General features: G+C 41.7%; 1 protein-coding gene across 25 annotated transcripts in view; it reads left to right on the top strand.

Annotated features, from left to right (window-relative positions):
- Nucleotides 1–22,254, top strand: part of MBNL1 (muscleblind like splicing regulator 1) — a 179,653-nt gene that overhangs the window by 34,728 nt on the left and 122,671 nt on the right. For 11 of the 25 annotated variants that reach the window (XM_082224411.1, XM_082224410.1, XM_082224409.1 and 8 more), the window contains exon 2: nucleotides 3,635–3,797. The exons of 2 other annotated variants lie outside the window; for them this stretch is intronic. In XM_082224411.1, the coding sequence (XP_082080537.1) occupies nucleotides 3,635–3,797 (163 nt within the window). Of the gene's footprint in view, nucleotides 1–2,395; nucleotides 2,544–2,577; nucleotides 2,674–2,704; nucleotides 3,798–22,254 lie in introns of those variants that run through there. 12 more of the 25 variants (XM_082224412.1, XM_082224425.1, XM_082224420.1 and 9 more) reach the window with 4 other exon arrangements.

The following is a 22,254-nucleotide window of genomic DNA, read 5'->3' as shown; positions in this document are numbered from 1 at the left end:
GGCCAACATTCCTCATGTTACTTTGCTCCAGGAAATCAAAATACTAAAGACAGCAAGGTTAAAAATCTCCCAGTCTCACTGTTTTATCATTTTGATTCCTTGTCTTTATAAGAGGTTAAGAGCAGAATCCCATATGTGTTTACTTAGAAGTAAGCCCTATTGAGTTCAGTGGGACTTAGGGAAGAGTGTACTTAAGCACCTTGAACTTTATAAATCTTACTACTTAGTAGGCTTGTATAAAATCGCACTCCAAAGCTGCAATCTTTTGCCCACTTCCCTGACAGTGGTCCCCACTGAACTCAGTGGGACTTACTTTTGAGCAGACATAGAATCATACAGTGGTAGAGTTGGAAGGGACCCTGAGGATCGTCTGGTCCAATCTCGTTCAATGCAGGAATATGCAGCTGCCCCTTACGGGGATCAAACTTGCAACCTTGGCATTATCAGCACCATGCTTTAGCCAACTGAGCTATGTATTAGCACTGTGTGAGGGCTGGAATGGTGGAAGAAATTTGAATATGGCCTGATGCATCCGGCAAGACTAGTATGTTCACCGTTTTCTTGGTTGTGTAGATGTACCGGGGAAAAGATGGCAATTCATTTTTATTAGAATAGTCCTTTACTCGTTTTACTGGAGGGGCCCCTTGAAGAAGAGCGGGAGATTGGTGGTTTGACGGCACTCTGCTAGCTTTCCAGGAGGCGGGTTGCTGTTGCTTACAAGGGGGGAGAGAGGAAGGGGTAGTAAGGCCAGCATGGTGCAAATGCACCAGCAGGAACACAGGATTGGCTTTGCCAGTGTGTTTACACCACACAGACTTCTACATTGCCTCATTCCTGTTCCTCCCAGCATGCAACAGTGACCCACCTCCCAGGAAGCTAGTGTAGTGGCTCACATGGCAAGCCAGTTCTTCAGGCCAGGATTCTGCTACTACCTTTCAGGTGTGTGGCTAGGAGCTGTCCCTTCATACATTTCTCATGCCTCTGAATTGGCTGCAGATGGCCAGTGGTATTCCTCAGGTGGCTGGACTTTGTTCTGGGCTTGCCTCTTGCTGATCCCATCTTTAGGTTCTGATTCAAATGGGCTGTTGCAAACATACCTACAAAGGCACTTCTATGTATAAGGAATAAAATATGTACCCGCAAGTAGAAATCACTACGCTTTCCCCCCATGTTTAGAGAATTTCATCGGGCAGGCAAAGGGTGCTCCGAGCTTTCTGAGAGAGCGAGAGAGAGAACAAATCCTATGTAACAAATTCAGCACTTGTGAAAACACCCTCTGCTTTTCAGAGTTAACTAAACTGGAACAAAACCATGCAATCTTGTGAAAGTCCCGTCAGATTAATTTGGTTTATGAAATTTACAACAGCTCTTCTCTCTCCCACGGGCCGAAAAATACCGCAGTTGTTTGCCTCTCTGAATAATAATCATTACCATCTTCATCTCTCTCTCTTTCTCTGTCTTTTTTTTCTTCTTCTTCTGGCGGAGAGTATCCTGACTAGTAATAGTGCAAAGCAAACTCCTTTCTTAAAGAAGCCATTTTAAGACGTGAGCCCCTGGGGAGCTGAGTTCTGGTGTGAACACGAGCCTCAGAAAACCGTAGGCCGTTTGTTGACGCTATCGCTTTAAGTGTCGACCCGAAGCGTATCGTGTTGCTTTAAACCAGATTGCCTGCTTAATATTTAAGGTGACGGTTATGGGATCACTTTATCCCCTCCGAGATTGGCTTTGGAGGCAGTTGGGCAGGCTGAAGATACCCACCGCTCCTACTTCCTAGGTTTGTGCCTCGGGAAGGTATTTTTGATCCTTCCTAACCTGCCTGGGATCTACTGGCAGGCTATGTGCTGACTGAACGGAATAGTTCTCCAGCAGTTTAAAAAGAGAGAGAGAGAGAGGAGGGGAGAGAGAGAGAGAGAGGGAGAGACGAGCTGCTTTCTGTAGAGGAGGCAGGGCTTATGGTTTAGAAGGAAGTGAACTGGATAGGTCAGGAGACTGTACCATTTGTGAACACCCCTTTCCCTTTTATATTCATCTGTCAGATACAGTAGGCGTGCTCTGGGCTTGCTGGGCTTTGATGCAAAGCGGGTAGAAAAGCAGCCTAAATGTGACCTGCAGTTGGGAAGCTTGCTGCTTTTCCTGCTTTCCTTTTTATCCCCCCCCCCCTGCTCTGCAGCCCACCCCCTTTCCTCTGCCTGGACTCTGCAAGCACTTGGTGCTGGAGTTGGAAGATGTTTGGGAAAAACAACAGCTAACATGGTTTATTCCACTCGCTGCATGTTGGGTAAATTTCAAAACCCACATGGTCGTCCTCTTGCAGTGGAATAAAGTCGCATCTGATGGACGTCTTCTCTGCTTATAGCATAGCAATGAACGTCTGACAGGCGCGACCTTTCATAAGACAGCCCACACGACTGGCTTTCTGCCCAGAATATTGCTGCAACACTGTCTGTGATTGGTTATCTCCCTATCATCATGCCTTGCTTCAGAAGGGGAGAACGGCCCCCTTTTTAATAAGCCCACGATGGCCGGCTGCAATATGCTGCACTGTAAGTATTTTTTGTTTTGTTTTGAGACCGAGAAGGGGGGGGGAAAATCATGCTGTGTAGAGAGTAGTAAGGCGGAGAGGAGCACATGGCGACGTGATTATGCTGTGAGACATCAGTGAAGTGCTGCTTGGTAAATTTTAACGTATCTGTTTTTTCTACAGGTTGGTACTAAGAAGTGCCTTTCCTGACGTCTCTGCTGCTTGGAACCGCTTCTAGAGCAGACTCTGCTTTTTGCCTTGCTTGCTGCCAGCTAGACTGCGACGACAGCTCATCCACTCTCCACCTCTAGCCCAGCCACCCCTCCCCTCATTTCTACTTATAATCAAGAGAAAGAGAAAGAGAGAGAGAAAAAAGCTCTAAGCATCAGGCGTTGCCCTAGGCTGCTTTAGTTATTCTTTTTAGAAATAATAAGCATAACGACAACAACAAAAGTTTGCTGGAAAAGTGAGATAATCTGCCAGAAAGGGAAAAAAAAAAAATCAAAGAGAGGAGGAGCAAAATAAACCGTTCCTTGATTTATCTCTTTAAACTGCTGCATCTGTCTGTGCCAAACTAATCGATACCAATTGCGCCACACCAAAAAAATTGAATAAATCAAAATCTCAATAATAAAATTAATAATAACAATTGCAGATTCAGCCGTGTGGAGATTCCCCTTTCAGGCAACTTTTTCCTGAGAGCAGCTTGGAAATTCTCTGCTGAAGGGTCTCCCACGTTCTGCTGCTTGCATTTTGGCCTCCCAATTTGGCACTCAAGAATGGTTTACTGAGAGCACAAGGCTCATTCCAGGCCACACTTTTAAATGCTCATTTTTCTGACGACCTTAAGTTCCAAAACCACCCCCCTCTTCTGATTGACAGTTTCGCGCTGTGACTTTCTAGTGGGAAATCTATTCCTTGCTGTTGCGACAACACAACTTTACATCTTTTAACGTTGGGCTTTGGGGCTTTGGGGGAAGCATTTTGGAGGTGGCATTTTTCATCGTTTCCAGTCTTATCAGTTTGGCCTCTTCTCTCCTTTTTTTTTTTAATTTGTTTGTTTCATTGACAATTTTAACTACCTGTAAAAAAAAATCTAAACATGGCTGTAAGTGTCACACCAATCCGGGACACAAAATGGCTAACACTGGAAGTGTGTCGTGAGTTCCAAAGAGGGACTTGCTCACGTCCAGATACGGAATGTAAATTTGCACATCCATCGAAAAGCTGCCAAGTTGAAAATGGACGAGTAATCGCCTGCTTTGATTCATTGAAAGTGAGTAAATATTATCATTCTTTTCAAAGCTAAGACAAAAATAATGACTGAAACAGTTGTAATCACTGAAGCAATTGAGTTTTAAAGGGTGCTATTTTTTTAATCTTATTAATGAGGTTGTGGTTTTAATAATTACACTTTAAGGCAGGGAGAGAGAGTGGGGGTTTTCAGAAGGGCTAGGCTCTGTATTCTTGCAGTTTATTATAGTTCCTTCATCCTTAGAATTACAGTGTAACTTTAAGTTGGAATGTTAAGAAGCACCATTTGTGCACCTCAGAAGAGTGTTAGTCCATAGTACTGCAAAAAGCAAATACAATTCATGTTTAGACTGAAAGATGGACTCAGGTCTGAACTGTTAAAGGCTGGGATTATCTACTCTGAAAGCTCTTACTGCAATAAATTTGTTAGTCATTAGGACATGAAAGGGTTCTGCTTTTTTTCTTTTGTAGAAAAAATTCAACGGTTAATTCTCTGTGTGTGCTTAAAGTGAAAAAAATTAGAGTCCTCAAACTAAAGGCCATGTCTTCTGAACAATTGTTTGGTGCTGAGAGCATACCTAGATAGTTGCTGTGTGTAGTCAGCAGTCACAAAGTCTGAGAATTTCCTTCGTTAACATTTCACTAAAATTCTCAATTAAAAGATCACTTGTATAAGTCTCAGCTTATGAAAGGATCGCCTGTTTAAATATTGGATTTGAAAACCATGTTTCTGCACTTATGAAAGAGAACTATAGCTAATGCTCTATGGATATATTACTGCTTCAGGAAAATGGATGATGTCTAGAATTGCTGTTTTCAAATATGTTCCTGCTTCCATCAGTCAGGCTTGAGACTTATCTTCTGCCCTAGTTTACTATGTTTGAAATCCCAGACTTGTTTATTTGGGAGACAGGTTGTAGCTAAGTGGTGGAGCATATGCTTTGCATGCAGAAGGTTTCAAGTTCACTCCCTGGCATCTGTATGGCTGGAATTGTTCCTTGTCTGAAACCCTGTAGCCTCTCTGCCATTCAGCGTTGGAAATACTGAGCTAGGTATACCAGTGGTCTGCCATAAGGCATATGTTCCTTTGAGCATACAGATTAGGGCTTCAGTCTAGCATGCACTTACCTGGGAGTAATCCCCATTGAACATGGTGGAATTTACTTCCAAGTAAAAATGCATAGGCAGGGGCGTAAAGTGGGGGTGCAGGGGGGGGCTGGCGCAACATCGGGGGGGGGGGCGCTCGCTCGCACTCGCAGCTCTCTGCCCCTAGGGCAGAGGGGGCGCAAATTACTTGCCTTGCCCCGGGTGCTGACAACCCACGCTACGCCACTGTGCATAGGCTTACGCTCAATGCACCTTGACCTCAACATTCCACAGTCCATGCAGGTAAAGGGCTTTAATTTCAAATTGCTTAGTCTGATTGACTTAAATGGAACTGAACTGATTTAAATGCAAGTATTTAGGCTTCATTTAGGGTTCTGAATCTGGTTGAGAGCCAGGATAGCTTTTGCATGTTACAGAGCAGTGAGAAATCAATACGTGGTTGAGTCATGCGCGCGCGCACACACACACACACACACACACACACATACACACACTTTTCCTGCCCCTGATGTAATGTCTAAAGAAGTGATGCCTGTAATTGATGAACCTATAGCTGGACAAAGTGGAAGTTGAAGGAGAAATGTATGTTTGCTTGTTTTAAAAATGAAATAGGGCTGCCATTCCAGCCAAATATTTGGACTTGAAATTAGGCTGTGAAGGGGCAAATGTTCAGCTCTGCCTCGTTTATGACTGGACTTGTTCATACTGACTGGACATCAGTTGCCAGAACTGTGAGAAAAGTAAATTCTCTGCTCTATGTTTGCTTTGGCGGCTGAAGGCATGTTGTGGGTTGTGACTTGCCATTTGGCCATATCACACTCAAGGTCAGCTTAGATTTTCTTGCTGTAGAATAACGTTGTAATACTACTTGTCAGCCACATAGGCCATGTTGGAGTGACGATCATCTGCCTGCCTATCTATCTGTCTATTGCTGTTTTCGGATGCTCCATAGCTAGCGCACAAATTTCTGTTGGCCCCGGGAGCCTTGGTTGCCAAAGCTAGTGAGCCAAGCATTTGTCGTTTCGTTCTGCTGCTTGGCAACCATAGCCATTCTTAAGGATTAGGAAAGCTCTCCATTAAGCGTTGCTGCTAGGTAACTTCCATTCATTTGATTACGGGTACCATTGTGCAAGCTGTTGTTGCAATGACTGAGGGATGCAGCACAAAGGGCAGGTGAGAGACACTCAATACTACACCTTAGCCATAGGCCACAGGTAAGGAGTGTCAGTCCCTGCAACCAGATGTGGCCCTCCAAGCTTCTCTATCTGGGTCTTGGCGACTCTGCCATGCCACCTCTCACCAGCCCTGTTCCAAACCCGTTTCAAGAGCTCTTGCCAAACTGGAAGCTTTTGCAAACTACGAGAGAGATTGTTCTTTTCCTCCCCACCCCAATCGTTTTATTTGTTTATGAAATTGTATATCCTCCCCTTCAGTTCTGCTGAAACTCTTGGAGCAACTTAAAGGTAAAGGGACCCCTGACCATTAGGTCCAGTCGTGACCGACTCTGGGGTTGCGGCGCTCATCTCGCTTTATTGGCCGAGGGAGCCGGCGTACAGCTTCCAGGTCATGCGGCCAGCATGACTAAGCCGCTTCTGGCGAACCAGAGCAGTTGCACGGAAACACTATTTAACTTCCCGCTGGAGTCGTACCTGTTTATCTACTTGCACTTCAACTTGCTTTCGAACTGCTAGGTTGGCAGGAGCAGGGACCAAGCAATGGGAGCTCACCCTGTTGCGGGGATTCGAACCGCCGACCTTCTGATCGACAAGTCCTAGGCTCTGTGGTTTAACCCACAGCAACTTACAATGGTGATTTGTTTTCTCATATTTGTATCTCACTTCTCATCCTTTACGGAACCCAAGGTGAAACGTGTGGTTTCTGGGGTGTCTTCCATTCATTCGGTGTTCTGGAATGGGGAAAGGCTGTAGCTCAGTGGTAGAGCACGTACTTTTCTTGCAGAAGGTCCCAGGTCCCTGGCATCTCCAGTTAGAGCTGGGAGAGACTCCTGCCTGAAATGTTGGAGAGCTGCTGGAAGTTAGTGTAGCCAGTACTGAGCTAGATGGAGCATTGCTCCGACTCTATATAAGGTAACTTCCTTTGCCCCAGGCTCAGGCGTTCTTAGCACCAGCAAGGTAAGTGCCTTCGGACCATACTCTCAGCCATTTAAAAACGTGGATTTTCAATACAAAGCAACAGACTATACAGGGAAGGGTTGAGTTCAGTGTTAGAAACTCAGATATATAAGCCAGGCTCCAAATGGCTTCTTAAACCAATGTTACAGTCACCAAAAGGAAATGTCTAGTTGTCATTTTTGGGCAAGACAGTGCTAAATAATGGACTGACTGTGATTGAATATCAGTTAAACATCTGGCTAGTTCAGATAACAGCATCCCTGCTCCCCTGTAGAGTCTGAAGGGGACTTCAGTCTTCTGTGGCAAGGATGGATGATTTCTTGATGCCTAAGCATGGAAACTTTTAAACTGGTGTGGGGAAGACCTGACCCACCAGATGTCGAGGAACTGTAACTCACATCGGTGCCAGCGATGGCCAGGGATGGTGGAAACTGTAGCTCAGCAACATCTGGAGGGCCAGAGGTTCCTCACACCTGCTTTAAAACGTTGAATAGGACACAAAATGAAAATTTTGTTGGGCCACAAATGGTGTGCAGCTGCAGTCAAACTATAATTAAACATTTCATGTCCCTTGATCACGAAATTTTGCTTTTTATGGAACTATTCACAAGGCTGGTTTAACTGCTTATGGGAGTTGTCTGCTCATGGGAACAAGTGTTCTGTTGTGAGGAGGAATTGCAAAGGAGACTTCTTGGAGTGGATTCTGGTTTTCGAGCTCCCACCATGCATGGAAGTTGACGTGGTATCTTGCTCGAGGCTCCACAACCACCCTAGAACTAGCACCCATTAAGCAATGATAGAGTTGTCATACCCAGAATGTAGAGTCTGGTGAAATTGAAAATCCACGCACACAACAATGTAGTGTGACTTTATTTTGGTTTTGATTGATCATACAAAATTTTGTTTTTTCAGTGTTTTGCAAGCCACCTTCTAAGACGTTTTCCTAAAAGATGTGTTGCAAATCTAATACAGTGGTACCTCGCAAGACGAATGCCTCGCAAGACGAAAGAGTTTTCCGTTTTTTGAGTCGTTCCGCAAGACGAATTTCCCTATGGGCTTGCTTCGCAAGATGAAACGTCTTGCGAGTTCTTGCGAGTTTGTTTCCTTTTTCTTAAAGCCGCTAAGCCGTTAATAGCCGCTAAGCCGCTAATAGTCGTGCTTCGCAAGACGAAAAAACCGCAAGACGAAGAGACTCGCGGAACGGATTAATTTCATCTTGCGAGGCACCACTGTAAATGGAATCATAGAATTGTAGAGTTGGAAGGGACCCTGAGGGATCATCTAGTCCAACCCCCTGCAATGCAGGAATATGCAGCTGTCCCACACAGGGATTGAACCTGCAACCTTGGCGTTATCAACGCCAAGCTCTAAGCAACTGTGCTATAATACAGAAAAGCTGTGAATCCAACAGATGTGTTTGTGCATCGTTACTCTCACATAAATAAGATTATCATTTAACCTCGACCAGCATATTCTGGCATAAATTGGTAATAAACACAGACCCTTGGAGATTACTCATTATTTGGAAGACTCAAAATCCTGAAGACAGATGCAATCCCCAGATACTTCCCATTTTAACACCATAGCAAATTACTTTCACTCATTTGCTTAGTTAGTGCATCACATGTATGACTCCCTACTGGCATGCGCATATATATATATATATATATATATCCAGGAGGGGGAATGTAAAGCTTGGCAAGTGTGCTAACACATATGTTAATTAAGCCTGAGTATACTTTCAAACGATGGAACCGAATCAGAAGATTTCTTTCAAGCACATTACAAATCAGAGTTTTCAACTTAATGCAGGATCTTTTGAAATGTTAAATCTTAAGAATTGTCTCTTGGGGCTTGATCCATGCGGCTATCAATCTCAGGTCAGTGGATTAAATCGTAGAGCCCTTTGTCTCCTCCCTGTGGCCAGAGTCCCATAATTTATGAAGAAAGCTCCAGAGCTCAGTGGTTGGGCCCATGTTGTATATATAGGTGGTCCTAGGTTCAGATCATGACATCTGGCCAATACCTTAGTGACCAGCAAAATACGCAGGCATCACTGGACTAGAGGAATCAGTGGTTATCTGATACCAATAACCTCAGCACACTCATATAACTTACATGACTCCATAATAGTTTAGCAGACCAGGTTTTCCACCAAATGGAACAAGGTAGTAGTGGGGTAACCTGTACCAAGTTATGTGTCTTCATATGCATACTGATTATTTATAGTGATTTACAAAAAAATGAAAGGTAATCAGCAAATAAAACAAATTTAATAAAATCCTAATAAACCACAACAAAAACTAGTTCAGCAGAAGGCAATGTAAAGTCTACTGTTGTTCTGGAAAGGATGACAGTGGAGAGGCTAAATTGACCTCTCTTGGAAGAACATTTGAGCATCGAAGCTACCACCAAGAAGGCTCTGTTCCTTGTAGAGGCTTAACCTAGCCTCTCCGTAAGAGAGAATCTGGAGCAGGACACCCTGAAAAGGTGTGTGTGTGTGTGTGTGTGTGTGTGTGTGTGTGTATGTGTGCGTATGTAATAGGAGAAGATGTTGCCTGAGATAATCAGGACCTAAGCTGTTTAGGACTGTAAAGGTCAGGACTTACACTTCAAGTTGGGCTTAGAAACGAATTGGCAGCCGGTGCAGCTGTCTCAAAATAGGTGAAATATGAGAGATCCTATCCGTTTCTGTCAGCAGGCAGGCTGCCATATTCTCTCCACAAGCTGAAATTTCTGAACTGTTTTCAAAGGTAGCCCCATGTAGAGGGTATCACAGTAGTCTAATCTGGACATTGCTAAAGCATGAATGGCATTGGCTGAAACATTGCTAGCATGCACCTTGAGATGTCTGACATATGGGAGTCGAAAGCAGGCAATGCCAAGCTTTTAATAAGTAAACATTTTAATATTTTACAGTCTATTCTTTGTCCTGCCTCAGAATCTTTCTGAACCCCTTTATAGGCCAGGATTGTTACTGAATTTCTGCCCTACTCCCAGCAGGAAAATAAATACTCCCGCACCCCCTGTTTGTAATTAGCTTTAATGTAAGTAAAGATTACCGTTGTTATTTATTATGCAGGCTTTCGGGCAATTAAAGGGAAAAAACGAGGTTGTATTCTGAGGTCAGTCTGGTCTTTTCTGCCTCGTGGCAAAAAAATAATAATACAAACTTAAACTGTTGAAAATGAACAGCAAGTAAAACGTTTCTGTAAAAATAAGATGTATATTGCAAAATAAGCTATACGTTGTATATCATGAACTAAAAAGTTTGGTGATGATTACATTTATGTGAGGTATATTTTCTGTACAAACACCTCAGTAGGAAAAACAGTTACAAAACTGTTAATCTAAACAGTTATAAAAACATTTAACCACCTCTAAAATGCATATGAAAATAATAGTAAATTAGTTCTAAAGGCTAGTAGCCTTTCATATTGGAAAGGACATTGAAGGTTTGAGCGTGCCTATGTTATGAGAGTGTTAATGGGGGGGGGGAACCAGTTATTACTCAGAGGGTGTGTATATATGTGACTTGTTTAGGTTAAAAAAATAAACATTTAGCAAGCTCTCCATCTGATAAAAGGTGATCAAGGTAAGGCAGAATGTTTGTAGTTCTTGTCTAGCAGCTGCATTTGAGTGCAAGATGGATATCGCCCAATATGCTTTTGCTATTTTTAGAATATTGTAGCAGGCAAAGCAAACACTTTCTGAGGAGACCCTGTGAAATGGCAGAACCTTCAGCTGTGCTGTTTCAGTCTTTGGCTATGCTCCCAGGTACCACTGCATTTCATATTCTCTATGGACCAGGGGCATTTGGTTCAAAGATGAAAATGCAGTTTTTTAGATGGCCACCTACTGAAACCCACACCCACAAACAGAGGGTGAGTCTTAAAAGAGGCCCCGTGGAACATGTGTACTCTGTATCTATGGGGCCTCTTTTAAAGGACTCACCCTGTATATAGTGTGTGTGTGGGGGGGGGGTGGTGGTGAGGGAAATGTATAGAGGGTAGCTCTATGTGGGGCTACCTTTGAAGGTTACCCGGAAACTACAACTAATCCAGAATGTGGCAGCTAGACTGGTGACTGGGAGCGGCCGCCAAGACCACATAACAGCGGTTTTGAAAGACCTACATTGGCTCCCAGTACGTTTCCAAGCACAATTGAAAGTGTTGGTGCTGACCTTTAAAGCCCTAAACGGCCTTGGTCCAGTATACCTGAAGGAGTGTCTCCACCCCCATCGTTGTACCTGGACACTGAGGTCCAGCGCCAAGGGCCTTCAGGCAGTTCCCTCATTACAAGAAGCCAAGTGAAAGGGAACCAGGCAGAGGGCCTTCTTGGTAGTGGCCCCCCTCCCTGTGAAATGCCCTCCCACCAGATGTCATAGAGAACAACAACTACCAAACTTTTAGAAGACATCTGAAGGCAGCCCTGTTTAGGGAAGCTTTTAATGTTTGACGGACTATTGTATTTTAATATTTTGTTGGAAGCCACCCAGAGTGGCTGGGAAAGCCCAGCCAGATGGGCTGGGTATAAATAAATTAGTATTATTATTATTGATAAAAAACAACAGGGAGGGGATCTATCTTGGTGGTAGAACAGATGTTTTGCATGTAGAACGTGCCAGGTTTGATCCTTGGGATCTCCACTTGGAAAGATCACATAAAGAAGATAGAAAAGACCTATGCCTGGGGCACTGCTAATTGGTTTAGTTTCTGTAGTTGAACTGGCTGGTATGGCATAGTGCAGGGATAGCCAACGTCGTGCTTGCAGGGACTGATGGGAATTGTAGTCCCAACAACATGTGGAGGGGCCCCATGTTGGTTACGCTCAGTGAAGTGGCTAAGGGACCGAGCTGTGGGGTAGAAAATTCCATCTAGCACAAGAAGTTCCTGAGGTCAACTTGTTTAATATTCACATTCAGCCTCTCAGAGGAAGAAGATCCCTTTTAAAATAATCGTTTCAAATTATGTAAGTTTTGTGGGATGAAAAGAAGCAACAAATTTGAACTATTTGATTTTGCCTAATTTCATGGTAGCGTAAGCTTTATTTGGTTGTCGGTCAAGAAACAAATTGTGGAAGCGTGATTTTGTTTCTTTGAACTGCAGCAGGAATTGCCTCCCGTTAAAACCCAGTTTGCCTCAGCTTAAAACATTTGAAAGCTTCGTTCACTCTAATTTCTGCCTTGTTACTTCCCAGGGGACTAACTGCTGTTTTCTGTTCCGACGTGCAGGAACACTTTTACCTACGGACCTCAAATTATTTCTTGCTAGGACTAAACTGCTAAACCTTTGTTACCCATGCTTGAATGTTATTGAAGTCTCTGTGATTTTCACCACATGATGGCCATCATACTGTGTATGCAAAAGTTGAATTGAGAGTGGCGTCAGACAAATTGGAGAGTCATGTAGAAGCTACTTAAAAAGACTTAACTAGGTGGCACCATTTTGGTTGGCAGCTGACTAGCTTCCAGCATCTCAGATAAATTTGCTGTTATTATTCCACTTTAGGAATGGAATAGACTACATAACTGGGGCGTGGAGATATATATTTCCCTATTTGGTTAAAAGTGCAAGTAACTTCCTGACCATCTGAACCCAGACATGCTCTTTAGCTTTACGTCCATTTTTGCTTCTCCTAGGCTCTACACAGAAAGGAATCAGAAGTGTATAACGGTTGCACTGGGAGGCTCAAAAAGGTGTTTGTATGTGTACTATTATTATTACTTTTATTGTATATATCCCGCCCATTTGGCGGGGTTACCCCAGCCTCTCTAGGTGGTTTCCATCACATATAAAAACATAATAAAATGTCAAACATAAAAAACTTCCTGATACATGGTTGCCTTCAGATGTCTTCTAAAAGCTGCGTAGTTCTTATCAGCAACAAGCTCTGAGCATTGTACATAAAATAAATTCTGTGGAGGAAAATGGATATCCATATTCTTTGTCCACTTTTTCTGTTCCTCCTTAGCATCTGCACTGCTCACACAAGGTAAACAGTTCAATCTTGTTGATGTCTACTGAGAAATAAGTGCCATTATTTTGAGTGCAGTTTGCTCCCAGGGAAGGGCATTTCGAATCAGAACTCATATCGCTTGTCCAAACAAGTGCGTATGGCAGGAAGAGAGAGATGGGTTTTTATGGGATACTGAGGTACGAGTGAGACACAAAAGGGCCTTTAGCCACTGGAAATCACTTCCATGTCTTTGTTGTGCCTCAGAGAGGAGGCAGTGTGTTATAGCGGTTAAACTGTTGTGCGGGAGAAATCCAGGTCCACACTTAGCTGTAAATCTTGCTGGGTGACCTTGGCCTAGCCACAATTTCTCATCTTAACCTACCTTACAGGATAGAAGGGGAGCAAGACCTTTGTATGGCACCCTAAGTCCTTGGAGGAAGGGCAGGGCGAACCTAAAATCATATAGGTTAGTTATCAGTTTCAGACAAAACAAAACAATGACTAATCTGGAATCTAAAGGACATGTTGGGTACTGTGCTGACAGCTAGATTCCATAATTTACAGCATGCACCAGCAGTCAGCATATTGGTGTCTCTGTCTCTTGTTTTTCTGTTTACATCTTGCAAGTCCTTTCTGCTTCACAAGTGCATTAAAGAGAGAAGATAAACACACTGTGACGGGTAATCAGCTGAGTATATAGAGCTTCCTCCACCCACTTCCTTCAAACTAAAGATGGTCAGCTGAGTTTTTAAGCTGTTCCTTTATCTCTCCCCCCACCCCAAACTATGTCACACACTGCAGGCGTGAAATAAGCTTGTCGACTCTTTAAGTTCTCAGTGTCCACATCATTACAAAAATACAAAGGCTGAGCTTATGCTAGCATACTTGCTGTCAAGTTTTAGGACTGAATTATTTTAAAGTGTGAACTTCCCCAGGGCGAAAAGCAAAGAGACATATAGCGAGCCAATTGAGAGCAAAAAAGGCGGGGGGAAATGGGGGATCTATATCACTTATAGCAAATACACTTAAAATGGTAGGAACCTAAATAACAGAAATTCCAGCAAACAGCCGACACTCTTATTATTATTTTGCTGGATCTCAGATACAAATTGTGATGAAGAGAAAAGGAAAATGGGAACCAATACGTAGTTAACACAAGATGTTTGTGCAACATCAATTTTTGGTGCTCTTTCACAGTGCATCTTTTTTCAAATAGGTCTCGTTTAGCATGACCTACAGGTGCGCCACACTGAGCAAATAAAGGGAAGGAAAATCTGATTAGCTGCACAGTCTTTAGTTGCGTTCAGTTAGAAGTTAAGTCCCATTGATTCCAGTAAGACACGCTTCCAAGCAACTCTCTTTAGGGTTGCAGTGTCAAGCCATCAAGCATAAGTGAGTCGTATTAACTTCTGTTTGCCCTGTGGGTTTAACAAGATGTCATGGCTGCTGCCAGCTTGCATCTCCTCCATGCATCGTATTGGTAACATCAAGTCAAAGCCTGTTCCTTATCTTGCCCTGGCCAAGATTCCTACGACACATGAATATTGTCGGTTCAGCATATGTCAAGTTCTGTATGGTGGATCTGGCCTTGAATACCATTCAGATACTGCTGCTGGTACAAAATGCAGTGGCTAGAGTATTGTTGAACCTTTTTGCACAGAGCCATATTAGCCTGTCCTTATGACACCAAATACTGGCTGCCTGTTCATTATAGAGATTAATTCAGTGTGCTAGTTTTGATGTATAAAGCTCTGAACAGTTTGGGACCTGATAACCTGAAGGAATGCCTCTGCCTGTATTTCCCTGTCCGTATTTTAAGATCAGTTATGGAGTTTGTTTTGATGACACCATAATTGCATGAAGTTACAGGACCTTTTTGGCAGTGGCACCCCTGCTCTGGGATACAGTCACCTCCCCAATTGCCTGGTGGCAATGTTGTCCACCTTTTGGCCTTTTCTTCTCCCTGTATTTCAGCATGATTATTTTTGACCTGTGTCAGGACAGATAGGAGAGACAAAGTAGTGTTCTGTAATTTTACTGTTTTCATAATGGTTTCCTCCCCCACCCTCCTCTCTCTCTCTCTCTCTCTCTCTCTCTCTCTCTCTCTCTCTCTGTGTGTGTGTGTGTGTGTGTGTGTGGTTGTTGTTGTTGTTGTTGTTGTTGTTGTATTGCAATGAAATTGTTGCTACCAGCCCTGAGATCATCTGTGATGAAATACAAGATATAAATTTCATAAATAAAACAAAACAAAACTGGCCAGCAGAGTGGCACAAAGACTTGGCCAAGATGACCATTAAATGCTCATATTTTACAGGTAAACAGAGCTTGAGTCTTCACAGTTGGTAAAGTGTTAGGCATGGCTGATTATTATTATTTTGCCTTGGATTTTCCTTTGCTATTGTTAATCTACTGGGGGGAGTCAGGAATCCTCACTAATCTTCTGCAACTCACCCAAATATCTATAGGCATGTTTCAGTCTGCTGTCTGATCACCCCCATTGAAAGGTAAACAAGTGCTTTTTCAGCTTGGAATACTGTATGTGATACACGAGTCCTTAAATCAGCCAAAGAGCTTTAGAACAGCCGTTAATAGAGGTAACACCATACTCAAATGTTACTGCTTATGAGGGACATTTTATACTAACTCTTTATAGTAACTTACTGCCCTTCTAAGAGTTTGGTTCTGAGTTTACTTAGCCCAAAATCATCAGCAGTTTGATTTTGCAAAAGGCTAGTGAGAGGTTTGGGTTTGCTCTTGCAAATTTGGTAGAAGGAGCCATCACTGGCAAGTAATTTTGTTGGAGTAAAACTTGTCAAATCGGAAGCATATATTCGTTTTGGGGAGGCAGAATAACATCCCAGTGTACTCTGTGGTGGCATTTGTGCTGAAATGGGAACTCCCAGTCCACCAGTAGCAAAGAGCAAAGTTGATATCTGTAACTTGACCCTATAGAAATAGATCTATTTTTAATTTGTGCTGAATCTCAAAGACACAACGCTTAAGCCAAATCAATTAGTCACGTAGGTGGACAAATGCCAGATATGGAGCGCAGTCCCCCCCCCCCCTTGCTGGCTTTTAAATAATAATGAAAATGCTGTTTCCTTTAACAGGAGGAATTTAAAATCTGCCAAAGGCTAAACACTGCAATAGGGCTGGATCTATCCCAGAATTAAGCCACTTAAAGTCTGCAAACACTTCTTTGGGGTGGGCAAGGCCCTGAAATTCCACCTAGTTTGGCAAAACAAAGCACTAAAGACAGTTCTTCAGTCAAATAATATGCTAGGTTAAAATATGTGTTTGAATCATGTGCTTGGGATTTTCTGAATGTTTCTCATTTAAAAAAAAAACAGCAGTGGGGGGCCTTGATCTAGGTTTGGGGCAGAGGTAATAGGGATTCATCCCTGGCAATGAGTAAGTGTATATGGCTGTTAACCAGAAGATTGGTGGTTCAAACGCACTCAGGGACAGCTGAGGGCAGGATTCCTGTATTGCAAGGGGGGGTTGACTCTCTGGGTCCCTTCCAACTCTATGGGACTGTGCTTCTATCATATCCAGGAGGGATAAAAATCAATTTTAAAAAATAAAAAAATAAAAAAATCAGATTTTTTAAATTTAAATCAGAATTTTATTTTTTATTTAAATCGGTTTTTTAAAATTTAAATTGGATTTTAAAAATAAAATGCTTTTGGAGGAGAAATCTTTCTAAAGATAGTTTTCTATTTAAGTTGCAAAATAGTCCAAAGGCTATTCATCAGGAAATAAGGATTTGTTTTAAGTTTTTCATGTGTGCTAAAACTCAGTCTAAGTTTGGTTTTTTTTAAAAAAAGTTTAACCACATCAATTAACAAACATGGATACATAATGTTACTGTTTTAGTTAAATAAATTGTTTAAATTGTTATTAAGGAAATGATTGTTTTTCCCCTTCCAATAAAGTACAGCAGAAAAGTTGTCCAAATGCAGTTAACTTATTAAACCTCACAATAATTTCACAATTATCTGTCTATGTATTTCTAATAGTATAACCAAAGCAGTAATTTTTGATATAACTGTAAAAACTACTCTGAAAATTTATTATTCCAAAAATGAAACCTTTATCTGGTTGTAAATATTAAGATTATACCAGCAAAAATGAGTCTATCTGTGAAAAACCCGATTTAAATCAAGTCTTACTGACTCAGGATTTAAATCGATTTGATTTAAATCAAATCCACTCTGATCATTTCACCACTAAGCATTACCCCAGCCCCTCCATCTTCAACTGCCCTATGCCCCCAGAAGCTGTTATTTTCTCCACACAACAGTTTTGGCGGCAGATAGCAGCTCAGCAGTTGTGTGTGTTTTTCCAGTGAGAAAGCAGCATGGGGGAAAGGGTTAAGCCCCGCTCCTCAAGTCACCCATCCAACCACCCACCCACATAAATACACGCTGCAGCCCTGATTCAAACCAGCTACTGTTTCATCTTTTTATACAGGGAATGTTGTGGTGTATTCCAAGCATGAAATAAAATGCGTGGATCACATCGCTACAACTTTTGTGTGATACTCAGCCGAAATCATACTGAGAATAAGCCAACCGATATGAATAGACAAGTAACTTAAATAATGACGACTTTTAATTCCTTTGCCTTCACTCTTGAGTACAGTTAATGCAAGTTTTCTTCCATCCGTTTTGTCTAGTGGAATATAATATGCGCCCTGTGTACAGGACTAAGTCAACCATATCACTTGTTTGTCAAATGCAGTGGTTAAAGGTATGGAATGCTTCTTGAGTTAACAGATATACAGTGGTGCCCCGCAAGACGAATGCCTCGCAAGACGGAAAACCCGCTAGATGAAAGGGTTTTCCGTTTTTGAGCTGCTTCGCAAGACGAATTTCCCTATGGGCTTGCTTCGCAAGACGAAAACATCTTGCGAGTGTTCCGGTTTTTTTCCACCCCCCCTTTTTCTAAGCCGCTAATAGCCTTTTAGCCGCTAAGCCGCTAAGCCTTTAATAGCCGCTAATCCGCTAAACCGCTAATAGCGCTAAGCCGCTAATAGGGTTGCTTCGCAAGACGAAAAAACAAAGACAAAGAGACTCGCGGAATGGATTATTTTCGTCTTGCGAGGCACCACTGTAGTATGAACCAGCTCAGGTCAATTAGAGATTTCTCTACCAGTTTGCTTATGCAAATATTGCTTCCTACCATATCAAGCAAATTTTCATTGAAACTGTTAGGTTAGTCTCCTGAGGTTTTTAGACACATGTTGAAATAATTTTCTGGAACAGAATAAGAATAGGCTCCGCTTTAGTTACTGTTTCCTTTAAATGGAAAAAGAGAGCACATATTGTCCTTTTATTTAAATGCTTTTTTTCTTAAGCATAAGGATTCAAGCATCCCTTTTAACTCCATATTCTTGCTAAAATTGCTGTCCAATGAACTCAAAGGAGGACGTGCTCATAACTTTCAAAAGTGATACTTAAAATGTAACAGTTCCCCTATGAATTAAAAACATGGTCTTTGTCTGATTGGACTGATTTGAACTCAAGAGAAATTCCATAAATCCATTTGCAAATCAGATGTACTTCTTAAATGGAGCTAGGGCAACATAGTCCGTAACCTCACTTTGATGAAACTGAAACATACTTTATATTGTAAACCACCCTGTGATCTTCTAATGAAGAGTGGTATAGAAATTTAATAAAAAAAATAAAAATAAACAATTTTTAATACTGTTTTAATTAATCACTTTCTGTTTCAATTAATTTGTGTGTGCATATATACACACACTATTTCATTTTTAAACAGTTTTCGTTTTGTAAAGAACCGTGAGGTTTTTCTACCATCCATATTTTAACGTGAACTTCTTGTAATACACATTTTTTCTGTAAGCAGCTTTGCCTCATATGCACATACTTGCAAAATGATTCCCCCTAAAACAATTCATTTTTTGTATATTTTAACGAATATATGCATTTAAATGCACACTCTACCCTAAACAGATGTATTTTCGCACACATTCCTTGGCTGGAGGAGCGAGGATTTCAAAGGATGGCCTTGTATTATTTCGGAAAGCCTTGTTATTATTTCCGAACTTTATTTCGGAAAGTTCATGTATTATTTCGGAAAGCGTGAGCTAGATAGATTTGCCTTTAAATGTGAACAGAATCAAACTTCTCCCCCATCGCTACTAATAGCTAATATGGCGTTCCCCAGCTGAGTGATAGATAAGAGCATAAGAAAAGCCCTGCTGGATCGTGCCAAAGGCCCATGTCGTTCGGCATCCTGTTCTCGCAGTAGCCAAACAGATGCCTTTGTGAATTGATTAATAAGCTTTGGTGCCTTTCATCAGATCACTAGTGCTGGACTAATAATCATGCAGCTAGAATGAAACCTTATGGTAATTTGCAAGTAGCTTCTCTGTGTGAACCCTTTAAAGATGTTCAGCAGCACAGGATTTCTAAGGTTAAAATAATTGTAAAGAGTAAGGTTAAAATAATTGTAAAGAGAGGAACAGACACCTTTTGTTATTTTTGGAGGGTGGGTGTTATTAAATCCCCGACAATCTTTCAGATCAAATCGATTGGGATCTAAGCATGCACACTCTTATACCATTGCACTATTCTGTTGCTGAAGGGTACACATTTTCATTAGAATTAGATCATGAATTTTGCAGGGACTTTTGCTGTGTGGACCCCTTCTTACCCAGACTAAGAATTGCTACATTCCATTTTCAGAGTTAATATTCCCAGCTGTGACGGTGAAGCTCCACTCACCACATTTGAGTCTGATCTGGATACCTCCCCCTCAAAAAAACCCCCTTCCCACCCCCTTTGTTTTCTCCAACTTGTTCTGAGCTGGAGTTGGGAGCATCGTTATAGGAGCAGATTTCATTCCTTGAAATCTGGAAGCGCAAAATGTTGTGCAAGTCATCAAGGGACTCCGCGGGAAATGTAAAAAAAAAAAGACCGTTCAGCAGCAAAATCGTAGCAATAACGAGTAACCTAGTAACTGCACTTGGAATGTTATAAAAATGCAATGGTTCAGTGACAAAATAGATCCATTAATTGTTCTGAACTGAATGAATTTAAAATGCTGCATTAATTTATTTATTAGAAATAATAAAAGTTTGTAACGCTGTGTCACTGGATTATAAGTGGAATGCTGTTGGATCAAACAAACGTCTATCTAATCGAGCACCCTGTTTCTCACAGCGGGTAACCGTGAGGGCAAGTGCTCCTGAGGGCAAGGGCCTTCTCCTGCTGTTATTTCTTAGTGACTGGTCCTCAGAAACATGCTATTGAATCTGGAGGTAGTATATAGCCATCATGACTAGCATTCATGTTAAGAGCATCTTCATGTGATCTTCAGGTGTCTCCACCTGCAGAAGTGAAGAAGATGGCTAAGTGAGGCAGGGACTTTTCCGTAGTAGCACCCGGTTTTTGGAACTCTTTCCCTATTCTTTAGTGCAATATTTCTACTGAAAACGGATCTTCCTGAAAGATGGGAGTCCTGACCCCGTGACTACTGGAAATCTCACTCAAAAATCCCTACAGGTTCTGAGGTTTTCACCAGGCATTGACCACACACATATAAACATATTTGACAGTCATAAATACTAGTAACATTTTTTTAAAAAATGAGAATTGAAATCCATAGGATACTGTATTCTGTGGCTAATGCATTTTGTTTTTCGTTTTTCTGTGCTTCCATGAATAATACTATTTGTACCACACTGGTTATATATAATGATCACAGAAGTTGTTTATCTTCCTTGTGACTGGATGTTAAGCACTTACATTTGAAAACATTTGCAGTTTTGTTACAAACAGCATTCCCTGCTGTTATAGATTGAACTTCCAAACAAAATGACACTGCAAAGCTGACATAGTTAAAAACTAGGAGAAAAATGAAAACAGGAGGGTTTTTAAAGACTGAGGGATGGGTAAGACAAATGATTCTGCCTTTAAGATATTAAGATGGCTTGTAATGAAGGAACAGCTGAAGGGCACAGTGACAAAACAGGGAGACTGGAGCTAAGAGCATACATTTGTCTGGCATATATTTGTGTTCCAAGTCAAGGGGATTGTGACTCCTTTAATTCCAAAACTGATTCAAAAAATACAGCATGTTGTTTTTCAGATATCCTGATTTATTTGCTCTTTCCCAAAAAGTTGAATTGGGCATTTAGTTTTATATTCCAGACTATAATTTTTTAGATGTTATTTCCAAAGCCCTTAATGTTATCATCCTCTGAAGCCAAATTGGTCACACTCCTAGTCAGATTAATTCTGTTAAATGCGAAGTGGTCAGAGATCTCGGAGTGATGCAGACTCTGTTGTAACGCTTCATCTACTTGCCATGTGCAAAACTAATCCGTTCCAGACATGTTTTAAAAGATAAGTCTACGGTTGTATTCAGTCCAGTGAGAGCCACTCATAATGCCATGGCAAGATTGTAATCCTTTGGTGGCTTGTCAGAGCTGACAGCTCTATTAATTTACGACCCACGTTGCAGATAGGTTGTTAAAAAGGAAATGGTTATAAGTAATTAAGCCACTTGTGCCGAGTGGGTTTCATAGGGCAGGTACCAAGATAATTTTATCTGGCTTTCTAGGTCATAGAGTTACTCAAATGAGGACTCTGACAATTAGAGAAGATGAAAGTGCGAGTGAAAGAGAGGAAATCAGATTTTCACGTTCCTTAAATCTATATTCCTGCATAAACCAATGTTTCAGGGACTGAAGGCCAGATCAGATGTGGTACCAATATAATCTTATATACTTTTCTGTGCCACAGAGTTACTAAAATGAGGACTCTTAAAAACTGGAGAAAGATGAGAGAAGAAATATGATTTTATATCCCTTAATCCTACTTTCCTGAATAAATCAATGTTTCACCATTTGCACTCTGTTCATGTATGAACCAGGTTTTGTGTGTGTCTGTGTGTGTGTGTGGGGGGGGAGTCATCTACTTTTTTTTAAAATGACCACAAAAAATGGCTAGCTCAGGTGAGGGGAGCTTACCCTCTGCTTTTTACTTTCCTATGCTTCTATCATTGTCAGCCCTTTTCCTTGAGTGGTTTCAGATTTTGGTAGTATTAGACTCCCTACGATCACCCATCATTTTATATGTGAATGGGGCAGGCATATTTTATGTAGTTATTGGTACAATTATTTGTCACGTTTCCTCCATAGAGCTCAAGGTGACCTACATGGTTCTCCTCATGCCCTCACAACAATCTTGAGAGGTATGTTGGGCTGAGAGACAAGGACTGGGCCCAAGGTTGTTGTTGTTGTTGCTT

This window comes from Podarcis vaucheri (assembly GCF_965113315.1).
Source record: "Podarcis vaucheri genome assembly, chromosome: 5".
NCBI classification, from domain to species: domain Eukaryota; kingdom Metazoa; phylum Chordata; class Lepidosauria; order Squamata; family Lacertidae; genus Podarcis; species Podarcis vaucheri.
The sequence above is the reverse complement of the archived record's forward strand: the minus strand, read 5'-3'. Positions and strand labels throughout refer to the sequence as shown.